General features: G+C 31.1%; 3 protein-coding genes across 3 annotated transcripts; 1 reads left to right on the forward strand and 2 right to left on the reverse strand.

The window, feature by feature from the left end:
• Positions 1-433: 433 nt before the first annotated feature.
• LOC126671547 (putative UDP-glucuronate:xylan alpha-glucuronosyltransferase 4) lies at positions 434-3,498 on the reverse strand. The gene is made up of 2 exons (XM_050365324.2): positions 2,716-3,498; positions 434-1,389 (listed from the first exon to the last, which is right to left on the reverse strand). Exons 1-2 carry the CDS (start codon positions 3,455-3,457, stop codon positions 476-478), a joined length of 1,656 nt encoding a protein of 551 aa, XP_050221281.1. The 5' UTR covers positions 3,458-3,498; the 3' UTR covers positions 434-475.
• A 5,993-nt stretch (positions 3,499-9,491) lies between these two features.
• On the forward strand, positions 9,492-10,804 carry LOC126674195 (cyclin-P3-1). Its single transcript, XM_050368604.1, has 2 exons — positions 9,492-9,927; positions 10,433-10,804. Exons 1-2 carry the CDS (start codon positions 9,545-9,547, stop codon positions 10,686-10,688), a joined length of 639 nt encoding a protein of 212 aa, XP_050224561.1. The 5' UTR covers positions 9,492-9,544; the 3' UTR covers positions 10,689-10,804.
• Positions 10,805-11,630: 826 nt separating this feature from the next.
• LOC126673672 (mitochondrial Rho GTPase 1-like) lies at positions 11,631-18,233 on the reverse strand. The gene is made up of 15 exons (XM_050367902.2): positions 18,066-18,233; positions 17,675-17,908; positions 17,291-17,423; positions 16,777-16,926; positions 16,212-16,388; positions 15,621-15,887; positions 15,053-15,121; positions 14,780-14,835; positions 14,404-14,485; positions 13,852-14,063; positions 13,634-13,703; positions 13,195-13,307; positions 12,856-13,006; positions 12,095-12,281; positions 11,631-11,955 (listed from the first exon to the last, which is right to left on the reverse strand). The coding sequence occupies exons 2-15, from the start codon at positions 17,890-17,892 to the stop codon at positions 11,882-11,884; spliced, it is 1,959 nt and encodes a 652-aa protein (XP_050223859.1). The 5' UTR covers positions 17,893-17,908; positions 18,066-18,233; the 3' UTR covers positions 11,631-11,881.

The raw sequence follows: 18,233 nt of genomic DNA on the forward strand, positions 1-18,233 counted from the left end.
TGTTTATATGTATTATAAATAAAATATATGATAAAAGATTTACATAAAGTTATTTTTTAAATTTCTAAAAGGTATATGTAGAGATGATTTTTTAATTTTTTTGGATCAAGCATATAATTAAATTAAAATGAAGACAATATTATAATATTACTATTAAAATATATATACATTTATTATATATTTATTACAATATTTTCATCATTTTATATAATATGTTAAATTTAGTTTATAAATGACGTGATAGATTAAACTTGCAATAATAGTAGCAAAAAAAAACTTACAATAATGAAGTACGCATTTTTTCTGTTATCAGTAGAATAAATTATTTTCTATGATCCTATATGGCTATATTATCACAATTTGTTTCTCAAAAAAAATAAAAAAATATTATCACAATTAGAATCCTGAAATGCAACTCATCAAAAACTGAAAATTAAAAAACTACATCATCACATTCACAAACAAATTAAAAATATTACATATCAACAAAATGGTATTGCCTAGGGTCTTTTGCATTAAGCTTCCAATGCTCATCAGCTAACCCTAATTTTTGAGCAATTCCTCTCCACTTTCTAATTCTTGAATCCATTTGCTTTGTTAATCCACAAAATTTCTGCAATTTCTTCGGCATTGCTTCATATACATGCCACCACCTTTTATGAGCCGAGTCACTAGCAAATATTTGATGATCTTCCTTATCCCAATTGCAATCATAATCCTTATAACACACCCATGGCTTTAACCCTAACAAATGAACCGCATAAACATGGTTCGGAATTTCACGATGATTATCGTTTATTCGGTTCCGATAAACCTTAAGATAATTCAACTTCTTCGGTAATCTATGCCACCACGTAAACGCTTCGTTCAGAAACCCTTGATCACCGCCATTATACGATGCTAATATTCGAGTTTTTGACATCAAGTCTTGGAACATACATTCCGATGGCTCGATCACCATAATCCCGGAATTGAACAACGATTTGTCGTTTCCTGATGCCGATAACTGAGGGTAAGTGAAGAATTCATCAATGTTTTTCAGTACTACAATGTCGGCATCTATAAATATGATTTTGTCATATTTTGTTAATTGCCAAACCCTAAGTTTGCTATAGTTCCATTCATTGTATGAACCTTTCTTGGCGGAGGGGCTTCTAATGGGTTCGATTAACTTGGTTTTCCAACCGGCTGCTCGTAATCCTCGAAGTGATTTCGGGGTTATCGACGAATCATGGAGGAGGATTAGGGCTTTGGTAGAGTTGGTTTGGATTATACTTTGTGCTAATGCAATTGCACCACAAACATAAGCTTCTGAGGAGTGAAGAACTGTTGCATAGGCAATTTTTCTTTTTAAGTTAGGATTTACTCGTGGTCGCCAAATTTCATCACCTGCATTTCAACATAAGAATTTTAAATATGATCCATCGATCGGTACATAAGAATGTTAAATTAAACATATTAAATTTTTTACTAATATAATATTTTCAAAAGTTAAATTTAATTAACTCAAATATTATTTGATGCTAAACTAAAAAACATATGCACACCAAAAGTCATAATCGTAATATTGCTAACTAGATTAATATAAGAATTTTGTTCGATTCATATTTCTCCTTCAGTCATTATTTTATAAAAAGGACCTCTTTTGCTTACTATATTACCAAATAAATGCATAAAATAAATTCATCATTACCATATGTGTACGTCTAGACTGATTACATTCATCTACCTTCCGACAACTGGTAGATAAATCTTGGTATTTATTATTTAATGTAATTTACAAAATAAAAGGAAATATTCAAATTTGGAAATAAAAATGAAAGCTATTCTTTCTTGACACATATGTTGAAAATTATTAATTTGATGTGTCAAATCATCGCCAATATTTCCTTATAATACTTGTTTGGTCTAATTATTTAAAGATATTTAATTTTATTATTTTTTTTATTATGATTTGATTTTCCAAAATGTTGATTTGACTATTTCAATAAGTATAATTCAAGTATAGTCAAATAGTTATATCCATATATAGAAAAACGTGATTTTTTTTAATTTCTTTTCCTTCTGAAAATTGTGGTTTTTTTAGTTTAATATCAAATATAATATTTTTTGAATCGAAAAGTATCTATTTAAATTAGATTAAAATTTATATAAAATAAAAAGTTTGATTTTTAAAAAAGAAACTGAATATTTAATTACAATTGAAATACACTTATCCAAATTAGGTCAAAATTTACATTTTCAAAAGGTTAGACTATAGGAATTATTTTTGATAGACCGAGTCTACGACGTGTTCATGAAATAAGCCAATCACATTATAACAATTCATTAAAATGATGAAAAATTATAATAAATATGTTCAAATTTTAATAATAATATTACAATTTTACCATTATTTTGTTGAGGTGCTATAATGTTATTGATTGATTTATTTTACAGATGACGTATCGGACTTTCGATTAAAATAAAAAGGTCAAAACATTACATATTTTTTAATAATGAAGCTTATTTGTTTCTAATTTATTACGTGCTAATCAAAAGAAATCTCACCAAAACCCCACCAACTCCAAATTTTTAATTAATTATAAACATTTAAGCCATACCATTATTACTTTCCTTAATTGTATAATCCTTCCAAAAAATCAGATTATAATGAGAATTTTTCATTAAAACAAATTAAGAAAGAAATTAACAAATGATTAAACTAAACCATACCTGTTTGTGCATAAGCAGGAGCAATTTGGCATGAACCAACAGGCATCAATAATTTCTGCTTCAACTTCTTTAAATCAGGTTTATAAACCCAATAATCACCTACATGTGATAACAGATCATCACATCTAAAAATTTCTTGCATTGGTCCACATGATCCCATGAACACAACATACACCGTCCGATTAATATCAGGTTTAACCCATCCATTTGCCACCACAAGATTAGCCACCACCAAATTTACTTGTAACCTGAAAACATCCCTAATACCTTCACTACCACCACCATTATTATTACCACCACAAGGAACTCTAGCCACCACCACATCCAGGCCACCGTAATCCTCCAGCCGCGGCAGAGGAATCTCCGGACACCGCGGTGCACCCCACTTCTGATCCTCATCTATCCACTCCGGGAAAAAATCTTCCCATCTAATATTGTTATTTGAAATATGATCAAAATTAACCGAAACCGCCTCGACCAATTCATGTGCATCGTAAATTCGAGTCGTTATATCGTTGTTTACGTTGACTAAACCGATCTTGATTTTCTTGGTATTAATCTTTTTAGAGAGAATATAATGAAACCAATCATGGGTAGAATCGAGAAGTGAAGAACTAGGGTTTGTAATAAGGGGTTTTGTGTTGAAAGATAATGCAAGAAAAGTGAGAGACAATGAAAGCAAAATGAGATAGATAATGAAGAGTTTTTGAAATGATTTTTGGTGAGGCTTATAGGAGGACATGATTTTTGATTCAGTAGTATTACCAAAAGTCTTTATTTGTATTATACATATATATGTGGTAATGATATATATGATGAAGACTTAAAAAATAATAAATATAAAGAGTTTGGTACTAATATAGGCATAATGCAGATTTGGATTCCTATACTTATCGTGTTTTTGATATTAGAGCCATGCACTTCTATTTGTCAATATGAGATCTTATACTTTTAATTTTATAGATATTAACTTCCTTTGTCACCAAAAGTATTAAAAATGTCACTTTTAGATAAGAAAAAATTAGAGATTTAATATATTAATAAAATAAAAATGAAAGGACTCGATTATACTAAAATTAAAGTGTAAACATTATCTCAGTCGTACTAATAATGCGTGAAATACACGCACTTTATTTCTATGGCAAATGGAATATAATGTTCTATAAAAAAGTATAGGTACTTAATGTTGACAAATAAAAGTTTAGGGATTGAATGCAAAAAAATGAACAAGTGCATGGACCTAACATATACTTTTCCACAATAATTGAAAGATAATTGATGCCATATTGCATGGCTGCACGTTTTATTGTTGTTGGCCAATTTTTATATTTCCTACCTGTTATTGCAAATTTTGTAATCAAAGCATTTCATTGATGATTGATTTCGGAGGAAAATTTTAGATAATCTTAAATAGTGGTGAATGCTTTGTTTGTAAGGAATGATTAGGATAATATTAACTAGTAATAGCTTAATTACAAAATGAAAACCGTTAAATGTACTCTGATTTTCAAAAATGATTAGAGACATTAAACGTTTCATACAATTAATTAAGAATTTATTATAAAGTGAGATAGGCTTCAAATAATGACGGGGAGGGAATAGGAGGCCATGGCCTCCTTTAACTTAAAAAAATTATTAAAATTAATATTTAAAAGTTCATAAATTTTGCAATTTTCTTTCTAATTTAAAAATTATCCTTTTATATAATATATATTGTAATTTAACTCCTTTAAAATTAAAATCCTACAGCTTTAAGTTAGAAGGTTAAAATTTTAATCACGCAATTTAAATTTTTTCATTTTCATGCACGAAGTAGCACTTTCTCTCAAAATTCATACATGGTGTTGAAGTGTCACAGCTCCATTAGTGTAATTCGCTGAGGTGGATGTCATTTTGCACCAATGAATTAGTGCCACCTCAGCACCGTGCATGAATTTGAGAAAAAGTGGTAGTTCGTGCATGAAAATGAGAAAATTTAAATTGCGTGATTAAAATGAGAAAACGTGTAAAGTTCGTGATTTTTTTTGACATTAACTCTTTTTATTTAGATATTAGTTATGAAGTTTATTTTTTTAAGGAAAATATCAAATTTCTTGAGAGGCTATACGAGTTTCTAATAGTTTATTCCCTATTTAAATTTGAATTGATAGGTGGTGATAAACCACTTCACGCAAGAGAAATTAATTAACAATTTTTTAGTCTCCTCTCCAACAAAATAAAAAGATTAATCTGAAAAAATGATTTTAACAATATACTTCTCTAAACGACTTAAAAATACTATTTTTTTTCCTTTTCATAATAATGAAATTCTCATTTATTTAATTATTATTAGAAGAAGAGTGACATTCAACCTCTCAACTTGTCATCCAAACTTGGTGAGTGGTCAGTTTCCAATTTAGCTTATTATTATATGGCCAACCACAAAGATTCCAAACATTCCCAGGATTGAGTTGATAAAACAAATTTTGATTATTAATTACTAAGTATCACCGATGAGCTACAGTTTAAATAATATAAGCGTTGTGTAAGAGTTTGTTAGATCGTAAATTCAACTCTTTTCACACGCGCTCCTCCTCCCATAATATTTATAACAGTTAACGACTTTTAAATTTTTAAGTTTTAATAACCTAACTATAATCTTACTAATATTTTTCAATGTCTAGCTAATTAAATTATCTAATCTATAATAATATTAATAATATGGATTAATAAGTAAATTGAACTTTAATTATCTTTCTTTATTCATACAATTTTTATTATTGAGCTTAATATTAGTAGTTACTTGATCAAATAATTACTTGACGCGAGATTAGTTATTGAGTAAAGAATTGAAGCTACTCGATTGAAAGAGGTAATTATAAGAACATAATTATAAAACAAGAGTTATACCACTATATTTGCATTAAAGTGGTCTGTGCGGACAACTTTGATCTTAATACTTTGAATATAAATTGTTGATTATTTTCTATTATTCTGTAAAACGTGAAAATAAATGACAATTAATACTACTTTATTTGTAATATCGTATACCTACAGCTCATCAACATTCAACACTATAATTTTCTACTATTATCAATTTATTTCATTAGAAAGAAGTTGAGTTGTACAGCAGAAACATGTAATATCGTATACCTACTGCTCATCAACATTCAACACTACTATAATTTTCTATATTATCAATTTATTTCATTAGAAAGAAGTTGAGTTGTACAGCAGAAACATGTCGAAACTAGGGTTCCAAAACCCTAACGTGAGACACACGGCAAGTACCGTAAACTGATTTACCCCGGAATGTTCCAAAAATAACATTTAGCATACGTATTAGGAACCTTAGGATTCACCAAGCAGCCATACGTATTCGTTATTACCCAACGACAGGTACTGCATGTACGTGAATCCTGGTTATAATCGTAAACAGCCAATTTTCTAACATTATTTCCTTGCAACAAAAAATTGCAATGAAATAACGTAGTTCCCCAAAAATTAGTATTAAACGAAAATGAATAATACAAATTTGTCGCATTCAAAATCTGAACTCCTAGGTAATTATCTTTTGACATGCAACGTACGGGAAGATTAGCATTATTTTCAAGAGCATATTGGATAACAACGGTCACTTTGCCTTGAGATTTCATGGCCGATACGAGCAGAAACATAAGTATAATACATTGTTTGGTAGTACTTATGATCATAAACTTCATTATTAGTTTAGCTTTTATCTGGTAATGACAATTTTTTTGGGGGTTAATTATTGAATTTTATATATGTGGAGAGATGATACTAATTTTATCCAGGTTCTGCTATTTTTTTATTTGACCGTTTTTTTTTAAGTCGTGTACCTATAATTTGGTGGCGTATTGTTTATTTTAAGGGGAAATTACTAAGTTGAAACATTCTTTGGTTGTTTTATTATAATTTGGTTCTGTTTTACTATTTATTGTTATGTTGTTTCGGTGATAAATTTGAATTTATGTTTTTTTAATACTTTAATTATAGATTTAATGGAAAATTACATTCAAACATTTATGCGTTGTAGCAATTTTATTTAAATTTTTTAATTTTTATAATAATAGCCTAATTTTAACATTTCGTTGCATTTTTAACCACTTTTTTCAATCAATTTATTTTTTCTAATTTTTTACTTCAATACAATACATATTAATTTTATTGTAATTTTTCAGTCATTTTTAGCTTCAAAATTTTTTTTTTTGCTTCAATCATTAAAAAAATAGAGAATTTGTAATTAGATTTAACTTTATTTTTTTTTAATATTAGAAGTAAAATTTTAAAATTTTGAAAATGAATTTTACTAAATACAGAGTTAATTGATAAATTCAACTAAAAATTTAATACAATTAAATTAACTGGAAAAAAATTGGCTAAAATGATAACCAAATGTTGAAATTAGGCTGTTATTACAAAAATTAAAAAAATTGGATAAAATTTTAACAATTCATAAAGGTTTAGATTTATTATTAGGCCTTAATTATAATATAATTGATAAATATATCATGAAGTAAAAATTATGAGAGCTTGGTCAGTATTTTAAATTACTTGTATGATAAAAATTGATAATAACATATATAAATATTCATAAACATTTAAAATTTTATTAAATCAATAGAAAATATTACCTTTGTTTATTACCATTTAACTTATACATCATTCAGATTTGAATTTTATTTTATTTTATTAAGTACGATTTTGAGAGAGAATGATAATTCAATTCGGATTGTTGTAATTTTAATTAAATTTTTTATAATGATATTTTGATTTTATCATTTCGTTGAAGTTAATTAACAATTCTTCAGTCTCTTCTTCCAACCAAATAAAAAAATTAATCTGAAAGAATGACCTTAACAATGTACTTCTCTACTCTAACGACTTGAAAAACACAATTTTTTACTTTTTTATAATAATAAAATTCTCATTTATTTAATTATTATTAGAAAAAGAGTGACATTCATCCAAACTTGGTGAGTGGTCAGCTTCCAATAGCTTAATTATTATATGGCCAACCACAAAGATTCCAACATTCTCAGGATTGAGTTGATGAAACATACATTACTAAATGTCCCTATCTTTAGGTCAATGATGGATTTATATACGGGGAAGTTCTTATCTAGACCCGGTCCATGAAAAGTTAATGAACATATCCAATAAGGTGTTAAAGAAATGAGAAGAAAGAGAAAATTATAAAAAGAGAGAGAAAATTGTATTAGATTTTCTAACACCTCATTGGGTAGGTGCATGGAAAATTTATGGACCGGAACTAGGTAAGAATTTCTCTTATATACAGATGGGTTTTTCGGTTCGATTAAGGTCGAAAGTAAAAATATTAAAATCAATCGGTTTTTGTTTATTTTTCTCATTTGCAATTGGCTTAATGGCCAGAAAATTCAAACATTTGACTTAACTTTTGTCTAATTTTGAACGTTCACAGTGATTTTAACAAATTGACCTCAATTAATTTAATAGTGCGAGCGAGTCAAATTCAGGTGATTTTCATTAGGGGTGGGCAAAAAAACCGGTCAAACCGCAAAACCGAACCGAAACCGTAAAACCGAATCGGAAAATATGGTTAACCGGTCCAAGAGTTTAGGTTTAGGTTTTAATTTTTAATTTTTATGGTTAATGGTTTAGGTTTAGGTTTTGAAATTTTAAAAACCGCGGTTAATCGGTTAACCGGTTTATAAATAATATATATATATATATATATATATATATATATATACATATGTTTTTAATTATTCAAATAAAATATATTTTACATCTACGCATATAAAAATTCTAAACAAAAAAATATTTAAAAAATATTTTATTTATCAATATATTTTTATTTTAGGAGTATATATATATATATAAAGAACTTTATTTTTCTAAATAAAATATTTATATACCTAATTGAAATAGGAATAAAAAATTTTATATTTTAATAATTAAATAGAATGAAATTAAAGTTTAATTATTAGACTATATTTAAAATTTTATCTATAAATTTTATCTTTTTTATATCTAATTTTTTTAATGGTTTCATGGTTAAAACCGCTAAACCGAAAAACCGAACCGTTTTAAATGGTTAACCGATTTAATGGTTAACCGTTTAAAATTTTAGGTTTAGGTTTTTAATTTTAAAAACCGATCTACTATGAACCGGTTTACATATTACCCTCGTGGACCGGTTAACCGGTCCATGCCCACCCCTAATTTTCATACTGTCAAAAAAAATCATATTGCCTAAATGTTTGACCTTTAATTACAGTTTTAACTAAAATTTGAAAATATTTGCACTTTTAGTTAAACAATTTAGTCCACGACTTTCATAGTTTTTTGACAGCGTGAATATCATGTGAGATTAAACATATGCTATTAAATTGATCGGGGAGTTGTCGAAAATTGTTGCATATATCTAAAATTAAGTTAAAATTGCAAAGTTAGAATTACAAAAACTTGAAAATGTTTTAATTTTCTAATCAATTTAGGCCTTTGCAATTTAAGTTTTTAAAATTGGATATATATATAACTTGATGCATGCAATTTGGAGTATAATTCCTTGGTGATCATAGTCTCCAAGGAATTTTTTTTTTCTAGTGCAATGTAAAGCATTGAATGATTCTCCACATTGGCCCAGTAAAAGAATAATTTCTATTTTCTAATGCCACATAATTAATTAATTACATTCCACTATAGCTTTAACTCAAAGAAAAGAATCAATTTCAATAAAGCAACTTTACATTTATTTCAGACTCTTGTACAACTATAAATATCTTCAAGAATCAAAATTTACAAATTGCAGTGACTATGAACAACTGGTAAATAATTTAGAAAAATGACAAATATGATTGAATCAGAAACATATTCATCTTTAGGATTATATGAATCTGGTGGAAGAATTTCAGGAATTCCAAGAGTGTTACTTCTTATTGCATCTGTTCTTGAAAAATCAATTCTAAAGAACGAAAAATTGTTCGATGGATCGAGAAGAAAAGAAGTTATTACAGTATTTCATGGATCAAGATCACCTTACTTGAGTATCAAGCAATACATAGAACGGATATTTAAGTATGCAAAGTGCAGCAATTCTTGCTTTCTTGTTGCGTATATATACATCGAAAGATTTCTTCGTGGGAACGATTCATATCTTACTCGTCTCAACGTTCACCGTCTTCTGATCACAAGTATCATGCTAGCTGCAAAATTTTTGGATGATGAGTAAGTACAAACCAAGAATTAATGGTTAAAAATGTACTTTCAAATTTGTTTATGTTTTATCACTTGTCGTCTCTTGAGTATGAGATTGTTTCTTTTCTACATATAATAAGTCTAAATCCATGATAAATCTCAAATTGGATAAAAGATTAGTCTGGTACGGACTTTCGGATTTAACACTGATATTTCATCTAGTTTTCTTTTTTTCAGATTTAGATAGCATTTGGGGTATCTTTTGCATTTTATTCTGTAAAAATCCGGAGAAGTTGTTCCGACTTAGTGACTAGTACTAAGGGTGAGATATACCTTAAAAGTGTAAGGCACGACATACGGACTATACTCCTACAATAGAATTCCATGAAACGAATTGAATTTGATACCAGAATACTCGGTTTCTTGCTCGTACCCGAGACCACAAACCCTAGATATTATCGCTCTTGTACGGAACCGAGGTCTTAGGACAAAGCAATTCTTGTTGATGCTATTCTGATTAGGTATTAATTTGCAGGTGTTACAACAATGCTTACTATGCAAAGGTAGGAGGAGTGAGCACAGCAGAAATGAACAGAATGGAGACTAAATTCATATTTAGTTTGGAATATAGACTTCAAGTGACAGTTGAAGTGTTTAGGCATTACTGTTTGAAATTAGAAAGGGAATGCAGTGAAGAGTACCAAATTGAGAGACAGTTTCATGCTTATGGTCCTAAATCAGTAGGCTGGCAAAGCAGAACTCAAGGTGGTTACAGTCAGAAGGCAATGTAATAAAAACACTCTTTCTTGCTTCTTCTGCATGTATAAGTACTTCAAATTTTCAAGTGCGATAAAATGCGAAATTTGGTAAAATTGACAAGTTTTCAATATCAAGATAAGATCGCAAAGGGGCTATAAGGTCGGAATTTGTATTACGCCATTAAAATGAAACTACATGTGAAAACCGCGATTTATATATCAAATTAACACAATTTTAAAATTGTAGAATATATTTTCTTTAAAATACATAGTTTGATAACCTTAAAAATAAATAACATGACAAGTAGCTTTTTCTGCTGCCCACTTGCACAAAAATTCACCAAAAAGCATTAAATGACATTCCGGAATTATTAAATTAAAATTTAGTTATCAAAATTTTAAAAAGGCAGAAGGTAAAAAAAAACCTCGAGTTTTTCTCAAAAGTACAGATCATCCCTTTTACTTTATTTGGGCATAATTAAGCCCCCGTGTTTTAAAAATTGAACAATTAAACCCTTATTATTTTAAAATCGAACAAATAAACCCTTTTAGTTTACTTTTGGGACACTTACCCCCTCAAAATTTTGGTAAATATTTTAAATATTAAAATTATTTTTGAACTTTTGTCCTATATGATTATAAGAAACATGTCAGCCATTAACGAGCGTTTCTAATGATGTTGGATGAAAGGAGTTATTTGTTCTATTTGAAAATAAAGAGGGCTTAATTATACCCCAAAAAAGTAAAAGGGCTGATTTGTACTTTTATAAAAACTACGAGGGTTTTTTTGTACCTTTTGCCTTTTAAAAATTAAAAATTAATAGCTGTTTTTTGAAAATACATAATTTGGCAACTCCGTAATTTTTTACTTGTGCTTAACCTCACCAGTGTTCGATTTTTTTTCCTTCTGAATCTCCAATATATTAATATAACCTCGCACGCACCAATCTGTCTTGAAGTTAATGCTTACAAAGGTAGCAGCGAACCAGGCAAAATTTCTTTATTATTGCACAAGCCCTGCACAATAACATGATACATAAAACTAAACATTCAACTACCAATAACTCTCCCACTCAAATTATGAAATTCCTGATGGAAAGAGTTGCAAACTCAAAAACTAAATGGCATCAGGCTAAATTGCATATTTTACAAGCAAGCCGCCTCAGCTAACGAACCACCATCAAAGGCGATATGAAGTCATTCCCGACAAAACAAATCTATATCCTTCAGCCAGATGTATTTTTCCTTGCGCTATAGACTCTGAATGCTGCCAGCCCAATGATGCCTACAGCGGCTCCAACTGCAATAGCAGAGCAAAGTCAAACAAGGCAGATGATCAATTATTTGTACGAGTAAAGTAAATGTAGCAAAACAAAGTTCCGACTTCATGTGCATGTAATAAAACTTGGTAGAGCTAAGAGTTTGGAAGATTGACATACCTGAAACGCACATAAGAGAGCGATTAATAAGCCGATGGTACTGCTTACGACTTCTCCCTGCTTCTGTTTCAGGAATGCTCAAATGAGGGTGTTCTGCTGCGCTAACAATCCTACGGAAGACATTGTTGGTATCACCCATCTTACAACTAATGGGAATAGGAGCTTCTGTTCCCATATCTTGAGTAATCTACACAAGCCAAAAATCACAATGATTATGGCTGTAAATGTTTTCTGCTTTATCAGAAAAGCAGCCATGCAAGCAAAAAACACTCATCTTGGAAGCAACTAGTACTAGGGGTGAACATTTGGTTGGTTTGGTTTAAACCAAACTGAATTATCCATACCGAATTAACCAAATTCTTTTAGCTCTTTAACAGAATTAACCAAACTAACGAAACTGAACACTATAATCTGTCAATGTGGCTCACCGAATTTGTAGAACTCGTAACTTTAATCGAACTGACCGAATTAACCAAAATAAATTGGTTAATTCGGTTTCAGTTAATAAAGTGAATTGCATCTAGAAATTGGTACTATTGACATCATCCAACATATATCAGCTTACTTGCTATGAAGAAAATCAGACTACCAGAAATTTAGAAACACGCCATTGATCAAACAAACTGAGTAAGTTCGTAAAATGTGAGACACAATAAGTATGCAAATCTTGCACTAGAATTGTCGAGCTTAGTAAAGTAAAAGCTTTCAAACTCAATTACATATTGAGTCCATGAAGAAAGAGTCGTGAAGAAAATAAATACCCTTGTAGATTCCTGTATTGCCATTGGAAACGAAATCAGATCATCTTTAGCTGCAATAATTAGGCAAGGCACCTCAAAGCCAGTATCCTCACCATGACTGGCCACTTCTACAAGCAATTCAGTTGCTCTCTTCCATGAGGACTCACTAGAGCTGCAACAGTAAAAAAAACCTTTAAAAAATGCTGCTAAAGTAGTAGCAGGCAATAAAAATTGGTAGCAAAGGGATAGTATTGTCGTGATATGAAGCGCATGATAAGAAATCTAGAATTTTACGAGCAAATGGAACAACAAACTGCCACTCATTTGATTGACAAAAATTATCATGTGGCTACTCTATACCTGTCATGAACAAAGACCGCTATGTCACATGATGCCAAAGACTCCTTATCAGAAAGCAGCTTCTTAACTCCATTCTCAGGAATCTCTCTTAAAATGAGGGTTTTTTTAATTCCCTGCAAACAAAACAAAGAAAAGCCTCATGTACCACAAAACTGGGAGGTACCACAACTAGAATGCAGATCAAGACAACATAAAACATCCATCGACTACACTTTTTGACTTGGTCCCTTCAAGTACTTCCGTTACTAAAAGATGCATCTTTGAATTGAATTGTAGAATTCAAAGATAATGTATGAACCCATGCATTCTAGTCATCCTCTTACCCTCTCTCCAATCCTTCAAACAAGTGGAGAAAGAAAACAGGAAGCAATAGGAAAAAAACATATTATATCCAGTGATTAATGTTTAGGGTACCGAAACTCAATATATTGGTACTTACCCCAGGTAGATCAACAACATTCACAGCATAAAAATCCTCAATATTGGAAGAAGGAGCTTCAGAAAATGGCCTGTGTTCAACAACAGAAAAAATAATGAATTTAATGGATGGAAACTAAATATCAGACATGGTACTATCTACTTGACCTAATTTACATGGGCTTTCATCTAAAGATTCAAAGATGTATAGCCTTTCAACTATGGATCAAGATAATGAACCTTCCAATGAAAGAATTCAACAATGATGATTTCCCAGCATTCTTAGGTCCAAAGACAAAGCACTGGAAGACATTTCTTTCGGATTGTTGTTTCTTGCGATCTAGACGCCGTCTTCGCGTAATCCGGACAGCAGCAGAGGGATCACCGGGATATCCAATGTAAATCAGATTCTCCACAGCACGAGATGAGTCTAGAAGTGTCATTAAGGCCCACTGAAACACGTGGAAATCTTGATAAGTACACAGGCTGAACAAGAAATGGAATTAGCCAAACTGCTCAAGTTGTTGCTATTTTTTCATATAATATCAAATGAACTATCTAACCAGCATCACTTCCCAAAAAAAGGAATTACATAAACTCATAAATCTTCTAATGCACACTAACAGCCAATTACATGGAATGAACAGCACTAAGTTGCAACTAATGCATGATCAGTTCAAATGTCAAATTTCAACCTGTACACTGCTCAGCATGGCTTTAAGGAAAAACTGTATACATATGACGCTAAACAACCTATTCTATATGAGAGAGAGGAGTATACTATATGAATACCTCTGACAAAAATGCATTGACTGATAGCCCCCCCAATGCCGTTTTTTCTGCAGCATCCTTATATGGAGTCTCATCCCAAGGGCTGAAGTTGAAAAGAGAATTGTCATATCTTATATAAGAACAAGCTGATACTTAAAATTGGCAAGACAAAACAAAGAAAAAAATTCTATCGTAAGAGACAGGTATAGGCACTTAAATGGAAGTTCAACATTAAAGCAAGCTTATCATGTTAGCCATCCAAAACAGAGATCAATATCAGAGCTTAACCGTATTAAAAGATTACATTTTAACAGTAGGCTTTTTGCAAGAATATCATTTTACTAATTGAGAGGAAACCAAGTAATAACAGTAACTCCTCCAAATAAAGCTGGAGTACCTTTCTGGTGCAGTAGAAAAAATATCCTCAAGTTCCAATGGTCGCAGGTTATTATCCTGTCAGAACAATACCCATGTAGTGAAAATTTTAAGAACTCAGAACTACTATGGTAATATGAAAGATGCTGACAAGTGTAAGATGGCAATATGAAATATGACTTGCAGACAAGTATAAGGGAAGGAAATGCTTGCACACGAAAAAAAATGAAAATTATTGATAAAAACCCTATTTTAGATACTATTGGAAATACTAGAGAGAGACATGGTAACATACATAATCACTGTCGAACAATTCAAAGATTCCCTTCAAGAATTCGATAGTTTCACCTGTGAGCTCCACACTCTACAACAAATGAGAACTAAAGGTAAGCAACTTCTCAATCACCGGCATGCAGGGAAAAGACACTGAAAAAATGGTAATATTGCCACATAAGAAGATAACTATTAAAGATAATACAACACATGAAAGAGCAAATGAAAATAAGGAACCTGTCAATTCAAAGGACCACCCGTCTCAAGCTTCAGCAAGGCACAAAGTCAAATGACCATTGACCAAACCAAACCAAACCAAATCAATAATACAGGGACATGGCATATCATGCAAAGATGGGAAAGTTGGCCAAGTTTTAGCATGAAGATTATATAATTCAATTCAGAGATTGCAATGCAAATTGAGTAATAACTTCCCTAGTCCCAACCAGCTAAAAAACAAGGCAATCTAACATGAAAATTTCCTAATTATCATTAAAGGTGAAAAAGATCACTAGTATGCATCACTTAAATGTAAAATCTGAAGTGATAGAGACCAATGTGGTTACAGTTTACCTTTAGCAGAAGGTTACCTGATCAGGAGCTCGCTTGAATGTTGGGATTAGTTCATCAGCAAGTTTGATATCATCAGTGTATCCAAACTTTCTAAGGACAGTCCAAGTTGTCTCAAGGCGACCTTTTTCTATGAACAATGCATGAAGAAAAAGGAATCCAGTAAGAGTAAGACCACGTTCATTGACTCCTCTATCAGTGCCTTCTCCACCAGGTAACTTTTCTTCCACAACTCTCTTAACACCAACTATTTCAGAAGGTTGTAATGGAGCATTGAAACATTTGACCTGATGACAAAAATAATATTAGATAGTTCGCAAGCCTTTTGCATAAAAACTTTAATGATATCCAACCAAGCATATTAGTGAGTGCTCAAGCCTATGAATGCATCACCAGTCCGCGAACGCCAAAGACGAGAAATTTTACGCTCAAAATTTTGGTGATTATTTCAGATATTTTAAGGTTGACTTTCAACACAATGATTTAACCTAGACATTACTAACACATTAAATTATAAATATTCCTAATCTATCCACATTCCACACAGAAACATAGAGCATTGCCGAAAACAAATACAGAGAGAGGAAGGACTGATAAATGGTCATGAATACCTGAAAGTCATTTAATTCTGCATCACTGAGGGCGCCATCTCTGTCGTGATCACAAAGAATAAATATACGCTTCAAGGCTCTGACACACCTCGGCTTCAAAGTTTGTGTTTCCTGATCAAATAGTGGGCCAGTTGGATGGAGTACTGCCTTTTGAGCATAGAAGAAAACCTCTGGGATCTATGAAAAAACAAATTTTCCATAGTTAGATTGTTCAATACAGAAACCCAAAGCAGAGCCTACAAAGTCAAGAAAGAAGAGTCATCCGCTAACGAGCTGTAGGTTCCAAGAAATTCAAATCATATCCTTGTCATTATTTGAAAATAAATGCATGTTCATAAGAAGTTGAGAAAAAAATATCAGTATAAGGAGCAAATCAGTAAAATGATAAATAAATAATGGATAACATTTTGAAGAAATAAATGTTTAAGAAAAATAGAAAAGCTTTTGAAAAATACCATATTCTCACTGCCATTCAATCAGTATAACATTGTAATGGCATCATTTCTCTCTCTTCTGCAAAGTGATTTAACATAAATGGCAGCAACCGCAGGGAATCGAAATATACCTGAATTTGTTTGAATGCTGAGCATTCGATACAAGTTTCAATCTCCCGAAATTGTTGCATTATTGGCGACATCACTGTCTCCAAGGTTACTGGCTGGTTCTCATCCCTTAAATCCAGCTTGCAACCCACCACTATGACAGGCACCCTCACCTGTTCATTCAGAAACATAAGTTACAAATACTCAGAACATGTAAACATACAAAGACAAACTCTCTTTCTCTTCAGTATGTGTGCATGAAACTATCAGTTGCAAATACATATACAAATTTAGAGCACAACACAAAGTATTAATTAATTACCACAAATGAATTTCTTCTTTGGTTAACATTGAGTAATTTAAATTACGACACCAAATAATTTTTTGGTCAGCCCAAAAAAAAGACATGCCTATTCGCTCCTGCACATATGCTTTCTTCCACCACAAATATCCCATACATGTCCGTCCATTACAATTTTAACAAAAACAGAAACACACATACAAACATAGCAACAATAACAATAAAAAAAATTAAACCTCCAATCGACGAAGCTCAGGAAGCCAGAAAGTACTCAATTGATCAAGAGTCTCCGGCCGATCACATGCGTAAGTTAGAACGACTGCATCAGCTTGTCTCAATTCTTCAGCTACTTTACCAGCATCCTCCGCTCTAAAAACAATCACATAGTAAATAACCAAGAATCTCTTAGTTTGAAACAGCATCTCACTTAACCCAATCTATAATAAACGAAAAAGTATTTCTAATTACACATTTTATTATAATAAAATAAAATGTTCCTTAGTATATAGATAAAACGAGTGATGTTTTTTTAATGTAATATATGTTATATATGAATGCAAAAAGTTCCAATAAAAAAATAAACCAACATGAATATATAAATTAAAAACTATGAAGAATACCTAGATGAAGTGTCGATGATAGTAACGGGAACACGGTCAGGGTAAAACTCCTCAGGCAACCGTGTAGGCGGCAGAACAGGAGGAACATTGGGCGGATAAGAGTCAGCAGCGGCAGTTACTATCAAGCTAGACTTTCCAGTACCACTGTCACCGGCAACAACAATACGGACACCGCTTCTACCACCTGGATTAGCCGTTGCAGCAGCAGCTCTCGCCATTTTACAACACTAATGCCTATTAAAACAGCAATACACACAATAGAAAATCAAGAACCCTAGCTTAATCAAGGAAAAATAAATGAGAGCAAAAAATAGGTCAAAATTAAGGATTTGTGTGAGCAATTTTAGTGCTATAAAATTTTAATAAATTAAAGGAAGTGGAGAATTTGTACCTTGGAATAGTGATTGTTCTGATTAGGAATTTATTATCCTATTTTATATTTATTGCCACTGGAGGAAGAAAAAAAACCCTAGATTTTGAGGAGATGGTTTAGCTGTAAGGGAGGCTTGAGGAAGAAGAAAAATAATGTAAAAGAAGCTAAGAAGGTTCTCTGGATAAA

Source organism: Mercurialis annua, linkage group LG3, assembly GCF_937616625.2.
Source record: "Mercurialis annua linkage group LG3, ddMerAnnu1.2, whole genome shotgun sequence".
NCBI classification, from domain to species: Eukaryota; Viridiplantae; Streptophyta; class Magnoliopsida; order Malpighiales; family Euphorbiaceae; genus Mercurialis; species Mercurialis annua.